Source organism: Anopheles merus, chromosome 2L, assembly GCF_017562075.2.
Source record: "Anopheles merus strain MAF chromosome 2L, AmerM5.1, whole genome shotgun sequence".
NCBI lineage: Eukaryota > Metazoa > Arthropoda > Insecta > Diptera > Culicidae > Anopheles > Anopheles merus.
This window is the reverse complement of record NC_054083.1, coordinates 13,552,704-13,579,859: the sequence shown is the minus strand read 5'-3', so window position 1 is coordinate 13,579,859 and position 27,156 is coordinate 13,552,704. Positions and strand designations below refer to the sequence as shown.

The 27,156-nt window shown below is 46.1% G+C and overlaps 3 protein-coding genes across 6 annotated transcripts in view; all 3 read left to right on the top strand.

Annotated features, from left to right (window-relative positions):
- Positions 1–2,121, top strand: part of LOC121594312 (coiled-coil domain-containing protein AGAP005037) — a 31,556-nt gene extending 29,435 nt beyond the window's left edge. For 3 of the 4 annotated variants that reach the window (XM_041917421.1, XM_041917422.1, XM_041917423.1), the window contains one exon: positions 98–2,121. In XM_041917421.1, the coding sequence (XP_041773355.1) occupies positions 98–970 (873 nt within the window). In that variant the 3' untranslated portion in view covers positions 971–2,121. The remainder of the gene's footprint in view (positions 1–97) is intronic. The other variant, XM_041917424.1, reaches the window with a different exon arrangement.
- A 6,017-nt stretch (positions 2,122–8,138) lies between these two features.
- LOC121592566 (protein SMG9-like) lies at positions 8,139–9,656 on the top strand. Its single transcript, XM_041914146.1, has 3 exons — positions 8,139–8,736; positions 8,827–9,255; positions 9,343–9,656. Exons 1-3 carry the CDS (start codon positions 8,277–8,279, stop codon positions 9,606–9,608), a joined length of 1,155 nt encoding a protein of 384 aa, XP_041770080.1. The 5' UTR covers positions 8,139–8,276; the 3' UTR covers positions 9,609–9,656.
- Positions 9,657–10,635: 979 nt separating this feature from the next.
- On the top strand, positions 10,636–26,080 carry LOC121592240 (chromatin-remodeling ATPase INO80-like). Its single transcript, XM_041913644.1, has 25 exons — positions 10,636–11,178; positions 11,283–11,464; positions 11,559–13,302; positions 13,371–14,013; positions 14,541–15,258; positions 15,343–15,510; positions 15,584–15,742; positions 15,829–15,931; positions 16,015–16,278; positions 16,372–16,539; positions 16,626–17,099; positions 20,384–20,556; positions 21,500–22,540; positions 22,629–22,799; positions 22,890–23,034; positions 23,140–23,391; positions 23,486–23,660; positions 23,733–23,989; positions 24,071–24,204; positions 24,305–24,495; positions 24,585–24,719; positions 24,802–24,964; positions 25,038–25,251; positions 25,330–25,481; positions 25,564–26,080. Exons 1-25 carry the CDS (start codon positions 10,902–10,904, stop codon positions 25,759–25,761), a joined length of 8,301 nt encoding a protein of 2,766 aa, XP_041769578.1. The 5' UTR covers positions 10,636–10,901; the 3' UTR covers positions 25,762–26,080.
- Positions 26,081–27,156: the final 1,076 nt, after the last annotated feature.

Below are 27,156 nucleotides of genomic sequence, written 5' to 3'. Positions count from 1 at the left end.
GTTTATTGATGTGGTGTGTCCATTGATGTTCAACAGCATTTTAGCAAACAATATCGAACTGTATGAACTATTTTTCCCCCAATTTTCTTACACTCAGCACCGACCGGACGATTCGACGTCGGACGACAGTTCGCAAACGTTGCAAAACAGCATCACGACAAAGATATCCCAGTCGCAGCTATACCCCTCCGAGCCCGCTTCCTCCAACGTCGGTCTCCGGCGGCTTCACTCGTATCCGAGCGGTTCGGATACGGACACGAGTCCACCGCAACCGACCCGTCCGACCACCGGCAAACCGCCCGTCCCGGAACGCAACGCCGAGCTGCTCTCGAAGGTGAACAACAAGCGAGTGCCCCCGCCGCCCCCACCCCGCACCAGCTCGCGCAGCCCGCTGGCCAGCCCGACCAGTCCGCACGTGCCGCAGCATCACCGTGGCCAGCAGCAGCAGCCGGCCGTCACGCTGTCCGACTGCGAGCAGCAGCAGCGCACATCCGAGGGTACGGATTCGGGCAGCGAATCCGTCTGCTCGGACAACTCCCAGCGCCAGTTGGCCCTGGAGCTGCGCCACCAGGAGCTGCTGAAGAAACAGCGCCAGCTGCAGGAGCAGTACCAGCGCCTGCAGCAGATGAGCAAGAATGCCGTTCCACTAGCGCCGACAACGATGAACCACGATATCAAGAAGACGGGCAGCGAGTCCAACCTGCCGCTCAAGATGGGATACAACATGACCGTGAGCGGCTCGATGAAGAATCTCTGTGGTGGGTCCGGCGACCCGACGCTGCCCTTCGATCCATCGCAGGGTTCGGTAGCAAACAACGTCGACCATCAGGACGGAGGCGGTAGCGACAGTTCGACCGGTGGGCCAAACTCGCTGGACGGTGTCGCGATCGGTGCGAATGGAAGTGTCGGCACGTTGCCACCACACCTAACGAAAACCACCAACAAAGTCTACGAAACGGACATACTGTAAACAGCATCCTTCTTATCCTTCGCTTCTTCCTTCCACTCTAGCTACGTAGACCAAAGTGCAGATATGTCAGAACGGGGCCAGCACTCGTTCGTATTACATTCTGTCGTACATCCGTTGACGACTGTCCTTACGCTTTTGATCGGTTTTCTGAAGGCATTATCAAAACCATATTCGTTTTGTCGTTCCACTATAGAAACTTCGATAGGATTGTTCGAACAGCAATATTGAGTTTGACTTGGTGTAATCCGAATAGTATAAACAGCAACGGTAAACGCCATGCAATTTAACTTTATTTTCAAATGTTCTGCACATAATTCATGAAATGATTCAAATAGTTTATCCTACTGCATAATGTTGCCGATCTCACTTTGTCGCAAAGCGCATAGTCGTTAGTGCACTGCCCATAGAAGAAGAAGCAGAAGGGAAAAAAATCCAAGATCCTTGGTGTCGGCTAACCCTTAGAACCCATTAATGTACAATTTTAATTTCGTAGTACAGATTCGTCGATATCTGGTAGAGAGTAAATTAATTGCGTTTTAATAACATGAAGTAGCTAATAACAATCACAACTTTCTTTTAAAATAATTTCCAGATGAGGTAGCTAAATGTCTCTAGTAAGCGATCGAGCGGCGTGTGTTCGTATAGCAGGATGTTTTTTTACACGCGATTGTTACAAACTGTTCAGTTCACACCGGAGCGATAGTAATAATATTGTTGTGTTGCCATATCATCTCTACGTTGGTCCAGTGGCTGATACGTAAATAATGCAAATCTCTAACATGTACCACTCACTATCATACGTATTCCTAACCCCCAGAATGAATTCGCGCTTCGTACGTGTATGTCTACGCATACGTGTACCAAGTGTGAAACAGATAGTGCCCCCACCACTCTGTGTATTGCACAACCATAAATGCCGTGTTATCCATCGTTCGATGTTTGCACAAAATACAAAAGCGAAGGACGAAGCAACCATAGCTCACAATCTTTCTCTCCCAGCTTCGCAAAACTCATTAAGCTCCCCCTTGCGATTGTATTCTTACTCTTGCCCGAGAAGCTTGAAGATGCAAAGCAGACACACACCGATCGAACTGTTCCGACTGATCAATCTCCTCGACCCTCGACCTTCAAAAACACAGTATATCCCCTAACTAAACAGTGAAACTTAAAATACTCTAGTCTATTCCGCAAATGTTTAGGAGCCGAATGTATCACACCAGAACTAAAGCAAAAGGACAAAAATAGGACAAAACAAACGCAAAAAAGCGTAGCGGGCGGTAGCAAAGTGCTGTGTTGGACGTATGTGGTTGCATATTCATTAATTTGCATTAGAGATGAACCTCACCGGCATCCAGGTGCCGGTAGACTCCGATGCGAGCAGGAAAGGGAGGCAAGCGAAAGTATATAGAATATTACCAAAAAACAACAAAAAAAATCATTAAACACACACAAACACAATAATCTCATGGCAGCAAAAATCACAAAAAATCACGGAGAAGAATATATAAGTGTACTAGTCGACGGGGCAGAGCAACCGAAATGCACCGAAAATATCGCAAAACCAACACACAAAAAGTAACATTCGTGTTCAAGTTCGCGCACCCCTTCATACTAAAATACTAAATCCACTTAGTAACATCGATCACAGCGTGGAAGGGATTAGATTCCTAGCAGCAGCAGCAGCAGCACAGCTCAGTAAATGTGTAAGCATTGTGTTGGTTCTTAACGCAAACGTGGTGGAAAGTAATAGTGCAATGCAATTCCAGTGATAAAAGCACACACACACCCATACACACCGTTTCATAGTTTCGAAAGGTGTGCACACACGATGACGTGATGATGGCGTCGGTTATTTGTTAAAAATTAACTATTTGTGATCAAGCGGCGTAGGTAATAGTGAAACAACAATTAATACACTCACGATTGGCTAGTTAAAATTCATTAATACAGTTAATGTTCTGGATCGTACACGGTGAGCAAGCGAAAATTGATTCGCTTCCTTTTACAAACACACACACACACACACACACACACACACACACACACACACACACACACACACACACACACACACACACACACACACACACACACACACACACACACACACACACACCACACCACACACACACACACACACACACACACATACACACACTCTACCAATGCGCACACATGCGAAGTTCTATTGTGTGCACGTCGATCGTGCCAAATCGATCACGATTCATTTCGATCGATCAACGTGATTCGATTAGATCACGTTGCCGCCGCAAGCAACACCGCGCTCTTTGTTTTCCCGATGGCGCGATGGCACTTGCACTAAGAGTCAAACTATTTGCCTACAAAAACGTCACCCGTGCTCGGTGCTGTTTGTCCTGTAGAACGACACTCACGCATCCCTACAGGAAGTGAACTTAACAAAAAGTGCATAATTTACTATTGTAACAACACACAGACTTCGCAAAACTTTCGTTTATCCCATTCACGTTTGTCCCATTCACGTTGCGTTGCACACGAAACGGCGGTACGTGCACGGGCGGCATTTCACACCTTAAAAACGTAGTTTTAGCGCACGGTGCGTAAAAATCACGACGGTTAAATGCATGAATGTTGATTAGGTTTATAGCGTGTAAGCTTCCCCATTTTTGATAGCTGTTTGCGATCACACAAAACAAACACAATCAAAACTCACACACACACAAACACACAAATACATACCTACACGCTGTGTACCGGTGCCAATGTGTCGCCACTATTCAACTGGTCTCCGGTTACGATCGTGTCAAAGATGTTTTAGGCATAAATCAAACGCAATTGTTGTTGAATAGAAGTGCGCCAAAAGAAATGCGCGAAAGCGAGGGAACGCAATACGGAAGCCATACTATACTTACTCCCACCCCAAAAGGCATACTTCTTTACGTTGGAAAAAAGGCACGATAGGGATAGAACGAAAGAGAGAAGAGAGAGAGAGAGAGAAAGATAGAGATAGAGAGAGAGAGAGAGATAATTAGTAGAAGAAGAAACAAAACAAAGGGCGAAAAACAGAGGGAATGGTTAGTTTGTGCGAGGAGGAGATCGTTTTAAAAAGAAAGAAAAAAACAAAAGTAGTATAATATACACGACTATCCTTTCCTCACCCACCACCATCCCCAACAAGTTCCCTAACATTGCAGGAGCGGCAGCAGCAGTAGTTGGAGTTAATGCTACAGTGAGTGCCAAGGATATATATATATATATACATAATAGCCAAACATGTTTGATATTGATAACAAAAAAGAAAAACAGCGAACACTTGCGTATCACGAACATTGGCTCGAACACGTGGTCGCTAGCATTTAGCACATTAGTAGCGCAGTGCTGGGTAGCATGTTCCGATTTCATTTTCCCTTCCCTTACGTTACTTAGCTTTTGTACGACAAACAGATCAAACAGAAGAACAGAACTGAAGGCAGGTGGAACGCCAGCTGCCAACACAGCGCACGATGAAACTGAACATCTCCAGCTTCAATCTCGATATCAGCTTAGTGTCTCGCCCCGAAAGCGTAAAGTGTGCAAACGGGCAAATGGGGGGTAATTCATGCGGATGTGATGGTGTGGGGTAGGAAAGGCACATTTCAGCATCAAAACGAAGGAAAACACAGCAACAATGCAATGCGATTAGCTAGTCGACTATGATATAAACACCCGCAGTCACATACAACAAATATACACACACACACACCAGTACACCTTCACGAATACATACACGTTTGTGTCATTGGATCATTGTGTCAGTCAGTATGCAATATAGAATGTTGGATTTTTTCTACAAGAGAAGCATTATAGACTTATTATCCATTTTTATTATAAAATAATAAAGGATCTTCCACATAAAACAACGGAGCGGTTTTGGTACGGTGCGGCTTGCAAGTCTACAATGATGACCTATGAACCAATACCAACTACGATTACAGAATGGTCCCCACGATGTTTTACTATACACCGTGGGTTTTTTCTTTTCCATATTTCGCAGGTGCCATACCCGTTTCAGGCCTGCTATCGAAGTATTTGAGATTGCTCACGCGTTCGCACTGTTATCTGCCTCGAGCTGAGTCGTCTGGAATTACACGTATCACATGACCAGCCTGACCCAGCACTTGAACTTCTTTACATACAGGGCCTGTTCCGGGCCCGACGGCCAAGCCGACCGCGAAGGCTTCGGTCGTTCAGGAGCGCTTGGTAAACCGTCTGCTGCCACGGAACAGAATGTCCCGGGCAAAGGGTTTCGGGAGCGTCAACGGTCCAACTCTCCTTCACCTAACTACTTTCAGTATTGGTCTACCAGGCTAGTTACCTCTTTTCCAATGTAAATTGGGAGGTCTATTCCGTGGTAGCGCCGCTACTGATTTCGTTAAGCGTTGTCGAGAAGGCAATCGTATTCGCCCAAAGCTTCACCCGGGAGAATCTTAACGCCAAACAGAGAAACGCACTCAACAAATGCTGGTGTAAGACTGATTTATTATAATTATTTCATCCTTTTATACTCTAAATTACAAGCTATCATAGCCTACTAAGAACAAAATATAAATTATTTAATTATAAATTCAAACAGCCACCTTCGATGTGGTCGCTGCGCAACAGGGCCAAAAGTCCTTCTGAGCATCTACCGATCGACTAAAATAATTTCGTGTGTTTGTGAACAAAATAAATCTCTTAAATAGCATCGGTATAGCATTCTAGCTACGATCGACGAGATTGCTTCTTCAGGTAAAATTATTTGAACTCAAACCAACAACAGCTGCAAAGAGAGTCTTGCAAAGTGTTTATTTATTTATTTTTATTTTATTAATTACTCGGCCACGTTGGGTTACAGCACTAGAGCTTACTGACTATAGTATACAATTATTCACGAAGGAGTAGGAAGGAGTTTATGGTACGGAAAAGGAGCGAAGACGGGATCGGTAGACAGGATAGGATAGGTTGAAATCGAACAGATCCGAAGTACTATTAAAAAACGACATAGCTCTTACAAAAGGCTCATTGCGAGCAAAACGTGTACGACATATAGGTAGCTGGAGACGAAAACGATAACGTAAGGTACGACAAGGTGCATACAAATGTAAGCGCGACAGAAGTGAAGGAGTATCAATCGTATTGAGCAATATGCCAGCAACGAAAGAAGCCTGAGCGACCGAGACGCGGTGCTCCAACTTGGCAAGGCCTAATAGAGTGCATCTATCGTCATACGAAGGAAGCGGAATAGAGTGATGGCCCAGCGACCTACGAAATACGATCCTTGTAAAACGTCTCTGGATCCTCTCAATCCTTTGGAGCAGAGATAGTTGGACAGGAGACCAGATGACACAGGCATATTCTAGTACGGAACGGACCCAACAACAATAAAGGGACTTAAGACAAAAAGAATCACGAATTTCAGTGGACATGCGACAAATATAACCAAGACTCCTTGGCCGTGTTGATGACATAGTCCGTGTGCTCCTTGAAAGAAAGACTCGGGTCAAAGAAGACGCCAAGATCCTTAGACAAGGAAGCACGGGGAATAGGGGCATCACAGACACTATAAGCATGAGTTATACTTGTAGAGGATCGGAAGAAAGACAAGACAGAACATTTTTCAGGACACTGGACTAAACCGTTAGAAGCACACCATGTAGAGAATTTACAGAGCCAGGATTGAAGGACTAGACAATCAGCTGTAGAAGATACAGGAAGAAACATGTTAACGTCATCCGCATATAGCAAGAAGCCGTTAGGAGGAAGGATCGAAGTACAGTCATTGAGGAAGAGAATGAACAGTAAGGGACTAAGGACACTACCTTGTGGGACACCCGAAGAACTAAGAAAACATTCAGAGAAAGAGCCACAGATTTTTACTACATATGAACGATTCTCAAGATAGGAGTTGAACCACGGCAATATAGAGCCACCGAAACCTAGTTTTCGAAGCTTAGCAACAAGTAATGATAGAGGTATACTGTCAAATGCCGCTTTGAAATCGGTATAGACAGTGTCTACTTGATTACCACTAGACAGGTTATGATATAGAGAAGACAAAAAACACATTAGGTTGGTGGACACTGAGCGATGGGGCATAAAGCCGTGTTGTTCCGTAGAAATATAATTTTTTACACAAGGCATTACAGATAAATGGACAATTGACTCGAGAATTTTAAAACACGCACAAATAATAGAAATGCTTCTGTAGTTTGGTGAAGTGTGAAGATGTGATGTGTGACAGAATTTTCGTTTCGTTTGGATATCTTTTTAACTGTCCACAATACTAGATAGCATTACCCTGATAGTATAATGTAGTTCGTGTTGTTCGTTGAGATATTCTATTACTTACTTACTTACTTATCAAGCGCTACAACCGCTTTGCGGTCTTGGCCTGCCTCAGGAGTGTCCGAAACCGCACACGGTCTCGCGCCTTCGTCTGCCAGTCCGTTATCCCGGCCTTAATGGCGAACGCCTCCACGCCATCTTGCCACCTTAATTTGGGCCTACCACGCCTCCTCTGTCCTTATGGACGGTCTAAAAAGATTTTACGGACTGAGCCGTCCGTTTCCAGCCCTCTGGAGCCTGGCGAGTTTGATACGCTGCACGACAGTGATGTTCTCGTACATCTCATATAGCTCGTTGTTGTAACGGCTCCTCCATTGTCCTTCCACACATACGGGGCCTAGTATCCTTCTGAGCATCTTGCTTTCGAACACGGCTAAGAAGGTTTCGTCAGATTTGGACAGTGTCCATGTCTCAGAGGCGTATGTGAGTAACGGTACTGTATAGGTGCTTCGTCTGTCGCGTCAGGTTCTTTGAGATACACTGATTTATAAGGCTGTAGAAAGACCGGCTGGCAGCTAATATCTTTACGCACTTTCTACTCAGCTTCCATGCTATTGGCGTACCTGACTTTTGCCTTGAGATAGATGATTCTCATAAGAATGCTATGCTTTAAAATCAATGCAGGATAATATAGCTAAACTAAAAACGTATCACACAATTTAGTAACAACTTTCTGCCTATTTCAAATTCGTATGAATATAATTTGAATTATACCAGTCCGAAGGTTCGAATTCGGTACATTGACAGCGCACCCTAGCCAATTACAACAAACATGCTGTCTCGGTCTGGCAGCCGGCATTTCCGATCTGCAGAAGCGAGAAAGAATGTCTGTTTGGCTTGCAGGGTGGTTGCGTCAAAACAATAACAACAAACGCGTGTTTGATTTCTGCCCCAGCTTCAGGTAAATGTGGTTATTTGTGTGGGGCATGTGAACGAAAATCAAACAAAATATAAACGAGAAAACATGAGTGGTAAACAGCAACCGAAAATTCTGCTCAAAACTCGGTCCACCGATGATCCTGCAGCGGGCCCTTCCGTATCCACCCCCAGAAGAACTCCGACCATCTTGGCCAGTGCCACACCACAGATCGCCGGCACATCCAAGGGGTCCGAATCTAGGCATGCAGCATCCGCTAAATCACTGCCGGCTACGGCAGCCCCCGATCCGTACAGCTACACGCCGATGGAGGGGTCCTTCGTGCTGCTGAAGAATCACAATGCGATCAACTATCGCACGCTGGATTTTCTACACGAGAGCAATCAGGATTACGTCGTAATCGGAACCATCGGCATGCCCGGCGTTGGTAAATCGACCGTGTTAAACTTGCTCAACACAAACCTGTACGCGCCCGATCAAAGCGACAACAGCAAGGAAACTATCTTTCCGGTGCACAGTACAATTAATATTGCGGGCGAAAATGAAGGTAAGATGCGAAATTGGGTGGTGGTAGGGCTGCTACTGCTTGGTACTCATGATGAATTAATTACTCTTACTCTTCCCCTCTAACCCACAGTGCGGATGCACATCACCGAGGATCGGTTAATACTGTTGGACTGTAGCGAGCCGGTGTTTGGGCACGCGAGAAAAGACTTCATTCAGAACGAGCAAGACGAGCTGAAGAAGCTGATGATTTTGCTCCGCATTTGTCACGTCATTCTGGTGGTGCAGCAAGAATATTACAACATCCGACTGATGCGTACCCTGATGTGGGCAGAAATGATGACCCAGGTACATTCCGCCCAGCCCACCAAGCTTGTGTTCATCCGGAACAAGGTAGTGCCGCACGGCACCAGTCACGATTCCCGCGAACGGATGATAAATTTGTACCGGCAGATGTTTCTTAACGTGGCGTCGTTTTCCGTGACGAGCGCCAGCTTTAGCGGTGACTCCGGAGCACAAGAGGAAGTGTTCAATTATGTAGAATTTCCCCGCATAGAAAAAGGTACAATTAGCGTCACTGCAAGGACTGTGCAATCTCCTGCATTGCAACAATTTTACAATAATTCGTTACCATTTTCTTCTGTTGTAGGTGAAACGGTGAGCATTCCGGAACATTTGAAGGAAACCATACTGTCGCTACGGCAGATCGTGTACGCTGGACGGGAAAGTATAATGGCACGCAATTGCTCGGAAAAGGCATGGGGCCAAGCGCTTGTAAAGCTAATCGATTGCCCGGAGGGTAACTTTTTCGTCGACAAATATGAAAAGCTGAAGGAAAAGTACAACCTTCACAATCATGTAAAAATTACGGAAAATCAATATCGTGATCAGACATCGCTACATTTTGTGGAATAAAACTAATGCATCCTCAGAAAACCCATTAAGGTAACTGCACACAATGCATTTATTTACGTGTTTTAGGTTATCTAAATTACTGTACTAAACACAACAACAAAAAATGACGTCGCATCCAGAACACAACTAGTGTTGGGTAAATCTGAGTTAGATTCATGAATCTGAATGAATTCTTCTTCTTCTTCTTTGGCACAACAACCGCTGTCGGTCAAGGCCTGCCTGTACCCACTAGTGAAGTGAGCTTGGCTTTCAGTGACTTATTGTTACCATAGCAGGATAGTCAGTCCTACGTATGGGGGCACGGTCTATTCGGGACTTGAACCCATGACGGGCATGTTTTTACGTCGTACGAGTTGACGACTGTACCACCAGGCCGGCCCAATGAATGAATGAATTATTGGAATGATTAAATGAATCTGAACCTCGGTTGTAAAGATTCATGCATCTCGAAATATTCATGAAAATTTCAAAAGATTCACGAATCTCAAGGGGTCCATACAGCTTCTCATTATTCTTCTTCTTAGCGTAACAACCTACGTGGTCATACCAGCCTATACGAGCTATCGAGACTTCTTGGCAAGTATCACGCAGCCGGATAGTTTGTTTTGCTACGGGGAGACGGTCCATGCGAGACTTTAACCCACGACGAGTATGTTTTTAGGTGAAATCGGGCAAATTCGATATTTTGAAAATCTTATATCTCTAAAGATTAATGAATCCCTGGCGTAATATGAATTTTAATGGATTTATGAATCTTTGAAAATTCGTTTATGTTTTGAGATTCATGAATCCTTGGAGATTTATTAATATTTAAAGATTCTTTAATCTTTGAGCAGTCGATTCGAGATTCGAATCACTCATCACTGAAGAATCATATGAATGAATCTCAACGAAACACTTATGAAACCCAACACTAAACACAACAACAAAATTGTATTCCTGCTCGGCGATGATTTTTGCCCAAGGTAAATACACGTTACGGCTACAGTTGCAACCACCTTGACAGCGCATCTGTCACTGCCTGCTGTCAGTCGAACGCGGGGCCCTTTTCGTGCCCTCCCCTCTGTCCCGTGGCCTAGTCAAAAAACAACCCAAAGCAAGCTAAAAATGACGGCAAAACAATCTACTCGGTAACGCACGCTTTCCGTACGTAGGGGTACGACGTTTTCGCAACCGCAATCCGGTCGATAAAGCGCACCTCACGTACGACAAAGAGAGCAAGTGATTGGAGTTGCAGAGCCATAGCACCATCGTTCCAATCCTGGCACAAGTCGCATCGCACTGGAGAGAATAATGGCTCAAAAGGAATCGGCACATACCACCGGCAGCGTCGATGGCGACGGCGACAGTGGCCCGACGGCTAGCAGTACCAGCACGAAAAAGTCTCTGTACACCCAACGAATGCTGTCGGCGTTCGATATGCAAAGCTTCGTAAAGCAGGCGAATCGTTTCAGTGCTGCTGCGACGTCGGCCACTTCCAGCGAGGATGAGCAACACCAGTACTCCGGCTCGTCGGACGAGTCGGAAGAGTTTGGCAGCAAGTTCTTCCACCAGGCGGCGGCTCGTTCCTGTAAGTAAACAAACATTGCCGTATTTCGCGGTACCTCATCGGTGGCGCTGTGTTGTGGACCTACTATGGACGGGTGCCGTAATTATGGTTCTACTTCTTTCCAGATCGTGAACGTATGTTCGACTTCAGCACGGTTGGACCCGAACGCATGTGGTTGAAAAATTTGCTGCTCTCCGAAACGGAAACCGAAAGCGAAATATCGGACGTGGACGAATACATTCACGAAATGCTCAAGAATCATCTGCGCGAGAAGAAAATTCGGGAAAAGTACAACGATTCGTCGCAAGTAAGCAACCCTTTTCCAAGTAGTAGCGCTATGTTCAAGTAGTATAGCTATGTTCCAATGCAAGTCCGGCTAATTCTGCTACTCATTTTCATAGAACTCGCAGTACGGCTATTACTCCGCTGGTTTGTTATCGGATAATGATCTCTTCCCCGACCATCGTCGCACCATAGCGGGAAAGCGAAAGTGTAAGATCGATCATGGCACCGGTAAGACGAAGGGCGTTAGGAAAAAGCTGAAACACTCCAAGAAGCGCAGTGGCGTCGAGGGAAGCAGCTACCCCGCCGAAGGCTCCTCCATGCGAAGCTCCATGTTCGGGGACAAGAAGAACAAGAAGCTTCTACATCTAAAGCGTGGCCGACCACCAGCAGCTAGGTCTTCGGACGGTAGTACCGTGGAGCATACGGGCGATCACGACAGCTCGTCCACTGCGGGCGGCAAGCGGGGACGCAAGATGCGCCTGAAAACGCCGGAAGTGATGAACATTCGACGGCGCAAGATGTGGCAACTGATGGCCAAGAAAGAGGTTGGCAAACTGCAACGGGCAAAGGCAAACAATCACAAGGACACGATCACCAACTGCCGACGGGTGGCAGCGCTGTGCATGCGTGTCGCGCGCCAGAAAGCCATGCAATCGCAAAAGCTGATGAAGGACACGGTCTGGCGGGCGAAGCGGTTGACACGCGAGATGCAGGTGTACTGGAAGCGGTACGATAAGGTCGAGCGCGAAACCAAACGCCGCATGGAGCGGGAGGCAGAGGAGCAGCGCAAGATGGACGTGGAAATTGTGGAAGCCAAGCGGCAACAGCGCAAGCTCAACTTTCTCATCACGCAAACCGAACTGTACGCTCACTTCATGTCGCGCAAGCTGGGCAACGTGTCGGCGGAAGAGCAGCTTAAGATTCTTTCCCAGTTGGACGAGGAAAGCAATCCGCGGCTGGCTGCGATCGACAATTACGACTGCGAGCGGATGAAGCAGCTGGCGCAAAAGAACGCAACCGAAGCGTTCCGCAGCGAGCGTGCGCGAACGAACCAGTTCGATGTCCTCCAGCACGCAGAGCCGGCGTCCACGTCGAAGGACTCCCCGGTGCCGATGGAACAGCCGAACTTGCCGAGTACAACGGATGAAATGCCGGTTGCCATCAAAACCGAACCGAACGCTGGTATCGCGGAACTGCCGCAGCCTTCAATGTTCCAGGGCCATCTTAAAGGCTACCAGCTGAAAGGCGTAGCCTGGCTGGCGAACCTATACGATCAGGGCATTAGCGGCATACTGGCGGACGAGATGGGACTCGGTAAGACGGTCCAATCGATTGCCTTTCTGTGCCACATCGCGGAACACTACGGCGTTTGGGGACCCTTTCTGGTCATTTCACCAGCATCCACACTGCACAACTGGCAGCAGGAGATGGAGCGGTTCGTACCGGACTTCAACGTGGTACCGTACTGGGGATCGCCGAACGAGCGGAAGATTCTGCGCCAGTTCTGGGAGCAGAAGCATCTGCACACGAAGGATGCTAGCTTTCACGTGGTGATAACCAGCTATCAGCTGGTGGTGACCGACTACAAGTACTTCAACCGCATCAAGTGGCAGTATATGGTGCTGGACGAGGCGCAAGCGATCAAAAGCTCAAGCTCGATGCGCTGGAAGCTGCTGCTCGGGTTCAACTGTCGCAATCGGCTACTGCTGAGCGGAACGCCCATACAGAACAGTATGGCGGAGCTGTGGGCACTGCTGCACTTCATCATGCCGACGCTGTTCGATTCGCACGAGGAGTTTAATGAGTGGTTTTCGAAGGATATCGAAAGCCATGCAGAGAATAAAACCGGTATAGATGAGAGTAAGTATTCGGTGCACTGAAACGTGACGAATTGAGGGACTAAAAAACAATCTCGATAATCTTTTCAGAGCAAATATCACGACTGCACATGATCCTGAAACCGTTCATGCTGCGGCGAATCAAGAAGGACGTCGAAAATGAACTGTCCGACAAGATTGAGATCATGGTGTACTGTCCCCTGACCACTCGCCAGAAGCTTCTGTACGTTGCACTGAAAAAGGAGATCTGTATCGAGGATCTGCTGCATCTCACGACGGTGGGCGGCGGCAACAGCAGCAGCAGTGACGGACAGTCCATAGACCGCAACTTCACCTCGAATCTGATGAACCTCGTGATGCAGTTTCGCAAAGTGTGCAACCATCCGGAGCTGTTTGAGCGCCGGGACGTTCGCAGTCCCTTCTGCATGAAGTGGAACTACGAGCTGGCCGAGCGTCCCATTTTTCGAAGGCAACTTTTAATGGACTACACCATACCGAGCAAGCGGCACTGGCTACACAATCGATTTTATATATTCAAAGCATTGCAAGTACAAAGCCGGCTAATGATGGATGAGGGCGGACGCAACGTACCTGAGGATAAGAGCCGATCGGGCCTGTCCAAAGCAATCCATTACGATGACTGGTGCGCACCGTTCAGCTGTGCTCGGCTGGCTGGAGGATTGTCTCCAGTGCACGTGGAACAGATTGCACGTCGAAATGTGTTCTGGTTTTCGTAAGTAATCTTGTATTAAACATGCGTCACTAGTAGTGATGGGGAAAATGAAGTTTTCGTCGGAACAGATTCTGGATTGCTCCAAAGTTTTCTGGAGTCGATTCCAGATAGTAATTCCTGAATAAGTTTCCAGAATCGTAATCGGCTCCAGAAAAGGAAACGGCTCCGGAATATACTACGGAATCGGAATCAGCCCCGGAATCAGAATCGGATTCAGAATTGGAGGAGATTTGGGAATCTCCATCTCATTCCGGAGCCAATTCCAATTCTAGAGTCAATTCTAATTCTGTTTCCGGAGATGCCTGGTTATTGTAATTGCCTGGTTGTTTCCGATTCGGAAGCCGATTCTGATTCCGGAGATAATTCCGATTCGGCAATTGATTCTGGAATTGATTGGCTCCGGATTCAACTCTGGAATCGGTTCCGGGATCGGAATCGATTCCAGCATCGGAATCGGCTCCGGAATTGATTCCTAAGACGGAATCACTACTCACTACACTACAACATGGGGCATATTTTCTCCGCAGGTATCATTTGATTCAGGAGTGGATGAATTGGATATCCGTTCTACACTTTCAATGGGTGTGGAGAGATAGACAAAGCGACAGGTGGACGGATCCCCGTTACTTGCTGCTGGAACCAACGGCGGAACGGTGGACAACGCGCTGCTTTCCATGGAAAACTATGGATCGGCTGTTGTTCACCCATGGCAGCCACACATCATCCATTCCGGTGTACACTCACCGCGATCATGTACTGCACTTCATGTCGGAAACACTAGACCATCGCATTATGCGTAGCCGCAAGCAACAAATTCCGGGCCAACCGTTAAGCCTGCTACCTGAAATCCCGTATGTTCCCACGCGAAAGCGTTCGCCTACCGTACTGACCGATGAACCAACCACGATGCCGAAGTTTCTCTGCCGCCACTACACCAAAGTACTCAACACATCCGGCTGCACTGGTACGGCCTTGCGCAGAATGTACGGCAATCGTTCGTCCCATGCCGCCTGTCGGTGGAGTTGCAAAGATAATGCATTGGCAGCGGAAAGACGGCTTAACGAGCATGTGCATGCGTCTTATCCACCGCACGGATGGTCCAACATTATCATACCGGACAAGCAAACGCTTGTATCCGATGCAGGCAAGCTGGCTGTACTGGATTCGCTGCTAGCGCGTCTTAAAGAGCAAGGACATCGTGTGCTGATATACTCGCAGATGACGAAAATGATTGATTTGTTAGAGGTAATAGAGAGAGAGTCACACGATGGCCCCGTAAAAGCGTTTGAATTTGGGTAATTAATGTCATTTGTACATTGTTTGACACAGGAATACATGTGGCATAGGAAGCATCGATACATGCGGTTAGATGGTTCAAGCAAAATTTCCGAGCGTCGCGATATGGTGGCCGATTTCCAAAACCGCGCAGACATTTTTGTCTTTCTTCTTTCGACGCGTGCCGGTGGATTGGGTATCAATTTAACTGCGGCAGATACTGTAAGAAAAGGGGAAGAAAATGTACGCTCCAAAAGTATCTTCATCAATACATCATCGTGTTTTTCATTTGCAGGTGATTTTCTATGACTCCGATTGGAATCCGACGGTGGATCAGCAAGCTATGGACCGAGCTCATCGGTTGGGCCAAACAAAGCAGGTCACCGTGTACCGACTCATTTGCAAAGGCACGATCGAGGAAAGAATATTGCAGCGTGCGCGTGAAAAAAGTGAAGTAAGAAACAGTCGTTGGTTAGAATTTGTGAACAATTACAAAATAAGCTAAATTGCTTAATTGCTGCTCTATTTTATAAATCCCAGATTCAACGAATGGTCATCAACGGAGATAATTTTAAACCAGATACACTCAAACCAAAAGAAGTTGTTTCACTGCTGCTTGATGATGAAGAAATTGAGCTGAAGTGTAAGAATATTACATTTGGGGAAACCCCAATAATTAATTTGAGCATAGGCATTTCAAATCATGAATTTATTTTCACCTTTCAGATCGCCAAAAGACGGAAGAGCGTCGTTTAATGGAAGATCCAGTGGCGAAATCAGCAAAAGATCGTAAGCAAAAGCAAACGACTGGAAAGGAAACGCAAGGCAAAGATCGCAAGCGAGCTTCAGAACTGGGAACTGGTTCGTCGTTTGACGAGACTGGTGGTTTCGGTGATTCCGCTGCCCCAAGTCCGGCGCAAAGCGAACGATCAAACCTGAGTGACAACACCAGCAAACCGTTGGATGCGCTAGACGATTCAAGCAATGAAGGTATGAAACGTAGTCAGATAGTCGATGTATTGGGATGGCCAATTTTAACGGTTTCCTTTTTCTAATGAAACTCGTCCTATTTCCACAAAACAGCATCTACGATGTCGTTTGACACGATACGGGAACGGGACAGTAAAACACGACCGGTCACACGTGGCGGTAGTAAACGCGGAAGGCCTCGCGGTTCTAGGCGTGGCGGCGCTGCCGGTTCTGGAAGTTCCAGACCTATAGCAACGGAACAACCAACTGCACCAGATGCAGGTAATTTAAATTATTGCCACTCTGTGGGTATCTTTTGTATACATACTTAAATATTTTATTATTTGTTTAAATCAAATATCACACAGAAACAAGCGCATCGGGCACAGTACCGGCTGTTCCATTAGCTGCCCCTGTTGCTACCGTTGCGCAGGTGAGGCGTGGCCCAGGCCGACCCCGGTTAAAAACAAACGGACCCAGCAATCAGGGAACTCGTGGATCTCACGCACGACAGACCATTCGGATACGAAAACCAATTGGTCCACTTGTAGTACCGCTCGGTAGTCAGTCGGCGAATGCAAGTGCAGGGAAACGCTTAGTACCGTCCTCTCCACTGTCGTCCAGCACCTCAAGACCGACTACACCGTCCAGTGCATCCCAAACTGTTTCAAGCTCATCACAGTCATTGTATAACTCACCCGCCTCATCTATAAGCACAACGTTAAAACCATCGGCACAAACCAGTGCCGCTGGCTCAACCAGAGATACATCCCAACACGTTCCTTCCGTTGGCAATCGACCAACGCATCGACAAACGACACAACCGATGGATAACGATAGTGGTACAGAATGAAGGGTACATTTATGTGTGACCGATTTAAGTACGCCCGAAACTCTCTACTTCAGCACACAATTTAAATCCAACAGATGGCGCATTATCCAGTAGTACACCATTGATCATATTGTATTGCAGATTTTAAACTATTTAAGAGTCTTCATATCAAGTAATCGATAAATTCCCAAATATCATCAAATTACCATGTGTACATTTCAATTTACTACACTTCACTCAACAAATAGAATATTATATCGTAGTAACAATTTTACTTTCAAACTGCTATACAAGACAAATTATTAGGCCAACGGAAAGATGCATTTGTTATTCCATGTTTTATCGAAAATGGATTGTGTTTATTTTAACTACTCTATTGTATATGGTTAAACTTATTCAAACATTTGCTTTGGTGAAACGATCTACTAATGCCTGCCTGGTGATGAAGTATAATTCCCATTTGGCCAGCAGATTATTTCTGTTTGTAAGGCGCATATTTTAGTTTGTTAATCCTAGGCAATTCTGTTAACCTGATTTTAATTTATATTATACAAAAATGGTTGATCTACAACTCTATCCATAACAAATTCGGTATTCTGGCTGAAAATACAATGTTATATTTTTATCTTACTAAGATTTTTCCTTACGATAGCTAATCCTAGGATAGCTCTGCCAAAGCAGCGCCATCTGTTACAAAAGCCGTGTACTAAAGACAGGAGAGGGCTGAAGTAAATTTAAACTGCAATACAGAAGTCACGTACTCACAGTCCTGTATAAAAATTGCTCCCAAAAGACCTCCTATCCGCAATTACAACCTAATTTTATTATTTTGTTGTTTTTTTACATATAGCAACGACAGAAAATGTTGAGAAAAATGGAATACTTAACACTTAGCTGAAGAATGGGGCTCAGCGTGTTCTATAAAGAATATTTTTACAATTAAATCAAAACTCACGTTCGGTAAAGCTCAAATTAATTTGTACTTAGACGAATTAGAAAGAAGCCTCTTCAGGAAAGTAAACAATATCAGGACAGCTGTACCCTGCTGTTTCAGGTAAGTAATCAACACCATCAAAATAAAAATTAACCTACAATATGCGATTGATAAGTTAGTATAATTAAAGATAGCTTAAAAACCCGCTGGATGAAGTATACTTTTGAATAAGGAAGTATACAAAAATCGGGTGTTACGAACTGATTCGTTTGGAAACAATCTGAAGAGTCGCCTAATTTCCCACTAAAATTGTACCTTTAATGTATATTTTGATTTTGGTAATCATTAGTTTCATTGGTTGAGGTTAATTGATTTTGATCTGTTAAGACGTATATAAGTCAACTCAATCTTAAACGATAAAGTCGATTCATTAAACGCAATCTTAATTTTGAAAGTTATTAAGCCGTCGAGGTTAATGTCTACAGTGACGAAAGTTTAACAGCTAAGTAAAACAAAACGCACATCCGATAAGAAACGTTAGTAATCGCTACGATGTACACAAACAAGAGTGCTACAGGAAGGGGAAGTTGAGAGACACTTCAAAAGCTCGTTACGCTCACGCGCGCCGGAACACCGGAATGATGCCGAATCGGTCGGTCGGGTACTCCATTTGCCTATAAATAGAGGGGTACGCTGATAAGAAAGCTGCTGCAATTGGGGAAGATCTGCGAAAGCTCGCTCTCGCCCGCACACACACGCACTCAGAGCCTTGCCGTGGGAACGGTGGCGTTGTGTATAAGGACATGGGATCAAAACACGGGAGAAAAAAGGATGTCCTGTACAGCTAACTGGAGAGAGACTGGTTTGCCTGGTGAGCGTGCCCAGCGCTCTGCGTGAGCAGTGTGTGGTGTGCTATACGGCACTCCGATATCAGTGCCAGTGATAAGAAAATGCACTGCAGAATCGTCGTCAATCGAACACGGCCGCCAGCCGAAGACGGACAGAAACGGTGAAAGGCGATTTTTGTGCGCGTCTGCTTGGAAAAGGAGGAAGAAAAAAAAGCTCACCCAGAAAAAGGAGCAGAAGCTGCTTTTCCAATTGGAATACGAAGCACGTTTGGCCTAGTTTAAATAGTGTAACGAATAGTCAACAAAAAGGACCAGCATTCAGTGGATGTGTGTATGTGGAAAACCAGTAAGCACAACAACGGTAGCTGAAAAAAAAAACAAGAAAACTAGCGAACAAAAACAGTGTGAAAAGCGCTAGGGCTGTTTTTCGCCCACTCGCCCTTCTTTTCCGGCACACACTCCCAACCCCACAGTGATACGGTGGTGCTTATCACTTTGTTTAACTGGGGTACCAGTGATAATGGACTTTGCCGTGAAAAGTGTACAAGGACGCGACCGAACGCGACATCAACAGGAAGCGAAGGCACCGAAATCTCCGTTTTGAACAATACTCGCAGCATTCGACTAGCGGGAGCTTACCGATAAGAAGCTGCTTAACTGCTGCTTTGGGATCGGTGCTCGAAGCTGGGAAGCAGCCCGTGTAGGGTAGGGGGAGGGTGGTCGAGGAGGGTCGCGCAGCGGTGATAACGACGATGGCGGCGGTCTAACGAAGAAAAGCCAAGGGACAGCGCTCCAGCGGGTGCGCGCGGGCTGTGTGGTGGTGAACGTGCCGAGAGTCGAGAGTGCGGGTGTACTGTTACTAATGGCCAAAAGCTTGCTACCGTGAGCGAGCGCAAGCACGAGCAACGATTACGTGGAGCCGAACAGCGGCCGAAAGGATCGCAGCCGAATCCAATATCAGTCGTCCTCACGGGACATGCGCCTGGCGACGCTTTTCGCGCGCTCGCGGCAGTACAATAGTGTACAACCAGCACCGCACGCGATACAAGCCCCTAACGCAACGATGCCAGTGGCGACGATGTGTTGATATTTCAAACGGTACGATGAACAAACTTTTCCGCCGGCTTTTCATCGTCCGTTGATGCATTTGGACGTGTGCATGATGATGACGGTGTCGATGCTTCAGATATCCGTACCGCAATACAGTGGCATCTTGTGTCCGTGTTTACAGGGAGGCAAAACGAGCAGCGTAAACGCTTAGTGGTAGTGGAAATATCGTCCAAGCGTTTGCAACCACGGAATTAAAAGCAATAGAGAGAATGGTCGAGGTGTCGGGCGGACGCCGCACTCCCGCTGGTCGATTGTGATTGGGAAACTATGTGTGTACGCGCCTCCATCGCGTTTATCAGTGGCCGCTCTCGCTCGTACAAACTTCGATGCCGCCGCCGCACCGGGGGAGACAACAGGACACACCGACGTTACTCCGTACGCTTGCAACGCAATGCAACTGATAACGTAATGAGTGTTATGTGCGTGTGCGCTCACGAACCGACTCTCTCTCGCTCATCTATGCTCGCGGAGCGCTGGTCGGTTGGACCGCGATAAGGGACGCGTTATCCTTGGCATATGCTTATCACCAACACGTGCGAACACGCCACAACGAGGGAGCAATTTTATCATCCTGTGTAAGTAGATACACCCGTATACACACACATTGTACCAACGTTGCGCTGTGTATGCGTAGTATGTAAGTACGTGTGCTTTTAGATGATAAGAAACGGACGAGAGATCCTTCGAAGCTAGCGCAGCCATCAACAATAGTAACAGTGCCAGGACATTCCATCCAAAATCGGTCGATCGGCGATAAGTAGAGGAGTGTTTAGTTTTATCACCATTTCGGTGTGTTGGTGTGCGCTCTCTGCGTGTGCGGCCTTTACATTACGTGAGTGCTTTCGTGCTGCGTCATGAGCATGTATGATATGATAGTATTGTTTACCACCCTCACAGTGTCCTCCGTCGTGAACGGCTGGAAAAGCTCGTCTCCATTATTATCTTGCAATCTTTTTCCTTGCTCTGCCGACCACGAAACACGAAGACGCGGTCTTCCCCTACTCGACGCCCCAGCACACGAGAAGAGCTGGGCTGGTTTAATTTGCTTTCTTATCAAAACCTTCACGGGCAGAGTGTACCGGGACCGAAGAGTACTGCCGGGGCTTTTTTAAGGATGATGCTGAAAATCTCGCAACTGGTAGGTTGCGCTTGTTGTGAGCAATTTCTGCTTTTGTACCCGTGATTACATATTGCTGTGGCGTGGGGAGTTCGCACGTTGCTCCAGAATGTCCATATGCTACCGTGGAATGGAGGTGATAGTTTCGAATATACGCATTGTTATGAAATTTGTTAAAAAAGACGATTATTAAATTATATTTTAAATCCACACAACTTATTCTTCTTTTTATCCCCATATATTTTCCAATATAAAATGAACCAACTGTCGACAATCCACTATCTTCTTAAAGTTAGTTCAAAATAGGAAATAAAAAGAATTTAAACTTTTATTCCATTTGTTTTACTTAGCCTTTCTGCTGGATTCGTTCTAAAACCTGTAAAAACACTATTCCCTTACAGATTCCAATAGTAATAGCTACAATAACAGCAAGAACAATGGTAGTGTTTGGAAGGACAGCACTAAAGATGACCAACCTAATGTGTCTCATCGGCACAATTGTAGTAATTTGCTTGATAGAGTTGATCGCCGCGCGCGATATGTACGATCACTACGAACACAGCATGCGGCGCGGTCACCGGGGGCTTCATCAACAGCATCAGCACCAGCAACACGAAGAGCAACAGCAGCAGCAGCAGCAGCAGCAGCAAGAGCAGCACCATCAGTACAACATTAACCATAACAGCAAGCACAATGGCAATAGCAACTACCACCAGGCCTACTGTGGGAGGCAGGTGAGATTTTACGAAAAATCGCACCACTCCAAACACGCCGGCCATCATCAGCCGCGCGTGGAAACGATCGCGATGAAACACAAGCGCCACTACGCCAGCCAACATCAGCGCACTAACGCGTCCCTCGGTGGGCTGCAGCACTATATGCCCGGATCCTCGTCCTGGCCCGACGGTACACCCGAGGAGCACGAACAAACGCTTCTGATGCTGCAGGACGACCAGGACGGGGACCAGCAGCAACACGATGGTAGTGCCGCACCAGGGCTGAAGCAGCCCAAACACCACGGCCCGGTGCCGGTGTGGCCCGTCAAGCGGGAAGCGGTGGTCGAGGGCGACCTCATCCTCGGCGGCCTCATGATGGTGCACTCGCGCGAAGATTCCGTCACGTGCGGCCCGATCATGCCGCAGGGTGGCATACAGGCGCTGGAAACGATGCTCTACACGCTGGACAAGATCAACGAGCAGGGCCTGGTGCCGAACGTGACGATCGGGGCCCACATTCTGGACGACTGCGACAAGGACACGTACGGGCTGGAGATGGCGGTCGACTTTATCAAGGGCTCGATCAGCAATATCGACGACATCAACGACTACGACAACTGCAGCAAGGGGCACAAGAAGAAAATCATTTCCGGCGTGGTTGGGGCCGCTTCGTCCGTGACTTCGATACAGGTAGCGAATTTGCTACGATTATTTAAAATACCTCAGGTAAGACGAGTCGTCAATCAAAACATTTTAAGCCGGTTTCGATCGAGGATGTGTAATGCGAGGGACTTTTGCGCTTTTTGTTTTCTAGGTTTCCTTTTTTTCTACAAGTCCAGAGCTGAGCAATAAACAACGATTCGAATATTTTTCGCGAACTATACCGTCGGATCATTATCAGGTGAAGGCAATAGTGGACATCGTCCAGAAGCTGGGCTGGAGCTACATTTCCATTATTTACGAAGAGAGCAACTACGGTATAAAGGTACATTCATTCAGCCTAACAATCAACCTCCCCTTTGCTTCCTTCTTTTACTAATGTTGTATGTTGGTTATTTCCAATGTTTTCAATCAGGCATTCGAAGAATTAGACGATTTGCTATCTAAGCATAACATTTGCATAGCTGTTAAGGAGAAACTAGTAAAAGATTCTGGCGTTGCTGATACGATAGCGTATGATAACATAGTACTTAAGCTGTTAACTAAGCCACGTGCTAAAGGTACGGTGTCTCAATCCAAGCAAACGGGCATCTTTATCCTCACTCATTGAACTTCCAATTCTCTGTTTGCTTTCCTACCTCCGGCCACACAACCGTGGCAACCAGGTGTTATTATATTTGGATCAGACCAAGAGGTGGCCGAAGTGATGAAGGCAGTCCGGCGGCAAAATGTTACAGGGGTATTTTCGTGGATCGGCTCGGACGGATGGAGCGCGCGCAATCTGGTGTCGGACGGCAACGAGGCCGAGGTGGAGGGTACACTGTCCGTACAGCCGCAAGCCAATCCAGTGATCGGGTTTGAAGACTATTTTCTCAATCTGACCGTTATTAATAATAAGCGCAATCCTTGGTTTGTAGGTGAGTGTTTTGCTCGAAAACGCCAATTACCTTTAGAATGGTCCCTAACTACCCTAACTCCAAACATGCTTCGTTGCTTTTCCGTGTTTTGCAGAATTCTGGGAAAATAATTTTCAATGTAAATATCCCAACTCACCGTACACGCCGTACAATAAGGACTACAAGAAGGTGTGCTCGACCACGGAGAAGCTTTTGAAGCGGGATCTTGACTTTGAAGATCAGCTGCAGTTTGTGAGCGACGCCGTGATGGCGTTTGGATACGCGTTCAAGTAAGTGTGGGCCTTTATGTTGAAGGATCGCATCACAACGTGGCTCTAAACACTGCTAAACTAAAATTTTAGAAACATGCATCAAGAGCTATGCGGCGGCAAACCGGGTCTATGTGATGCGATGAATCCTACCAAGGGTTCGGAGCTGCTGAAATATCTTCGCAAGGCGGATTTTATCGGTCTCAGCGGCGATAGGTTCAATTTCGATGTCAACGGCGACGGTCCGGCTCGATACAACATTATCCATTTCAAGCAGGTAGCGCCGGAGAGGTACACGTGGATAAAGGTCGGCGAGTACTATCAGGGTGAGCTGCGGTTGAATATGCAAGGTAAGGGTACCACAAGAAAACCCCTTGAAACAGCCTGTTACATCGATTTAAACCCTTGTCTCTGTCCGCGGATCTGTTTAGATATTCAGTTCCGCACGAAAGATTCCATGCCACCGGAGTCGGTTTGCAGCAGACCGTGTGAGCGGGGCCAAGCCAAAAAGTATGTCGAAGGTGAGGGATGTTGCTGGCATTGCTTCAATTGCACACAGTACCAGGTATGTGTAGCGGGGAAGAAATTATGTTAAATTCCATTTCACCAGCGCTTGTATGTTAATGTGATTCGTGTCTCCTTCCCTAACACTAACTGCAAACCAGATACGAAGTCCAAACGATGAAACACACTGTGTCAACTGTCCAAGGGGAACGCTACCAGACGTTTACCACGAGGAGTGCCAACAGATTCCCGAATCGTACCTACGGCCGGAATCATTCCTAGCAATTGGTGCAATGACGTTCAGCTCATTTGGCATACTGATTACCTTCTTCGTTATCGGTGTATTTTTGAAGTATGGAGACGAGACCTTTGGAGAGGCACCTTCCGCTTCCGAATAGGTCGTCGGAGTTTTTTAATGTGTGTTCTTTCTCCTTTTTTCAGACACAACGATACACCCATCGTTAGAGCATCCGGCCGAGAGTTAAGCTACGTGTTGCTTAGTGGCATATTGCTCTGCTTCGGTGTGACCTACACGCTAGTTATAAAACCGAACGATATAGTTTGTGGGGTCCAAAGGTGAGCTCACAAAAACCGGATGATGGTGGGATCAAGACAACAAGATCTTAACACTCGGGGATTTTTTTTCACTTGGTTGCAGATTTTGGTCCGGCTTCTCGTTCACCGTTGTCTACGCAGCGCTACTCACCAAAACGAATCGCATCGCGCGCATCTTCAATGCGAGCACCAAATCAGCAAAACGTCCGTCTTTCATAAGCCCGCACTCTCAGCTAGTCATATGCGGAATACTGGTTTCCTTCCAGGTAAGCAGCAATCAAAAGCAGCTATTCCGAACCGCAATTCCGACTAATCTTTTTCATGCTCCAAACACTCCAGATTTTAATCAATGCAGTATGGATGATCGTGTCCCCTGCACACGCCATGCACTACTATCCCACACGGGAGGATAATCTGTTGGTTTGCAACTCCTACACCGATGCATCCTATATGATTGCATTCTTTTATCCTATCTTTCTGATCGTCATCTGCACCGTATACGCCGTGCTGACACGGAAGACACCCGAAGCTTTTAATGAGTCTAAGTATATTGGTAAGTGAGGGGGGAGTAATGATCATCGTTGAAAGGATTAGAACGGTATAATACTTAACTTAATACTTACCTTGACAGGTTTTACAATGTATACCACTTGCGTTATATGGCTTGCATTTATACCACTGTACTTCGGCACGGCCAATAATGTTCAGCTTAGAATATTTACAATGTCCATGACAATTAGCCTGTCGGCAACAGTGACGTTAGTATGCTTATTCTCACCAAAGGTAAGCAACGCCCCCTGGTCCACATTGCCTTTTCCACATTTGCTCAATGTTTACTTTAAAACCCCACCACCCCATTTTGCAGCTTTACATCATATTGATTCGTCCGGAGCGAAACATACGACAAAGTATGATGCCCATCCGATATAGCACAATAAACAAAACGACCGGTTCGGCACAGTCGTCGGTGATGGCGGCGGTCATAGTAACCGCGGCCACGTGCAACGAGAACGAGAAGGTCATCAAGAATGCATCCAACGAAAACATACCGGCCGCGTACTGATACACAAAAAAGGTGAAGCTTAAGGGAGGTGCAGGGCAACGCTTCAAAACCAAAACGACACAACAGAGCAACAACAGCTAAAAACTCATCATGAGCTCCTATGGTGGCCGCTATTATTGAAAGTTAGTTTTTAACGACCAATTACATAAATTGTGCGACGAGGCAGAGGGAGAAACAGAGATAGTTGGTTTAATTTTCTAGCCATGTTTGGAACTCAGTTCGCATTGCGTGTTAAATGAGAGAACATTTACGGACGATTCGGAGGAAATAACAGAGAGAAATAATGAAAAAAATATAAATATATAGTATCCGTTCAAAATGACTTGCCTAACTGATTTTTTTTTCACAGGTATTTGTATTCTTTTACCCTTGGCAGAATAGTTCTACATGTGTTGGATGGTACTGAATTCATCTCCAGCTTTGTTCCTGATACTCAAAGTGATGCAGGGTGGCAGTCCTGGAACCAATTATTTCACTTGTCATACAAATTGTATGGAGTCTCCCTCATAACGAGTTTTTCGTATAACAAGTGAGTCTCTGGAACAGTGTAAACTCGTTCTGAGGAGTTCCTCAGTATTTTCATGTGGATGGCACAGGTGAAAAGAGTTTCAAAACAGTTGTGAGGAAAAATTTGTTTTCGATTCGAAATCAGTAGGAGAGATCTCTTTAGCAATTCCAAATTAAAACATAATAATCTTTTGCACTAAAGGCAAAGCAGTTATTCAAATAACAAATATCATATTGTGTTTTTTCCTCTCAATTTTTTACATTGTTTCTAATTTTCTAGCCGTGCATACAATTGAAACTATAGTTTTTGTTTTATATTTGTAAGAATTGGGACAGAATATTATTGCGCCAAGAAGAAGTGAATGCATTTTAAGGAGGTTGACTCGGATTGTGGAAGACAGTCGTTGATCAGATCGCGATAAAGATACACCGCATTGAACTGATAGGAAAAAAAACTGATGTCATCGTTACCTCTTATGAGGTGGACCTCATATGTCCCTTAGTCGTTTATCGGTTATCGTACTTTTTCGTTCTACTCTGTTTCCATTTTTACATATAACTAAGTAACGATAAATACATCCGGAGTCATCTGGAGTCGGCCGTGGTCGGCCTGTATAGGAAGTGCACGCGCAAAGTGAAAGACAAAAAAACACAACGAAAGGAAATGTTTGATCACAAGCACATTAAACCACACGGCTCCTGTTGACTCCGACCAACTCCGATTCCGAACGACTCCGGACGACTCCGAACGACTACAGACGACTAATAATAGTCAGATATTAGAGATAACACTGTAACACTAAATATTACGGGTAATTAACTATGATTCATATAATGATAAAAGATACAGAGCGAGTGAAATAAAAAAAAATATCGCAGATGATGGCC

Coding starts and splice junctions, on each gene's coding strand:
- LOC121592566 (XM_041914146.1), top strand. CDS start 8,277: ATGAGTGGTAAACAGCAACCGAAAATTCTGCTCAAAACTCGGTCCACC. Junction 8,737..8,826: donor TATTGCGGGCGAAAATGAAG/GTAAGATGCGAA, acceptor TCTAACCCACAG/TGCGGATGCACATCACCGAG. Junction 9,256..9,342: donor ATTTCCCCGCATAGAAAAAG/GTACAATTAGCG, acceptor CTTCTGTTGTAG/GTGAAACGGTGAGCATTCCG.
- LOC121592240 (XM_041913644.1), top strand. CDS start 10,902: ATGGCTCAAAAGGAATCGGCACATACCACCGGCAGCGTCGATGGCGAC. Junction 15,511..15,583: donor ATTTAACTGCGGCAGATACT/GTAAGAAAAGGG, acceptor TTTCATTTGCAG/GTGATTTTCTATGACTCCGA. Junction 23,990..24,070: donor GCTGCGGTTGAATATGCAAG/GTAAGGGTACCA, acceptor GGATCTGTTTAG/ATATTCAGTTCCGCACGAAA.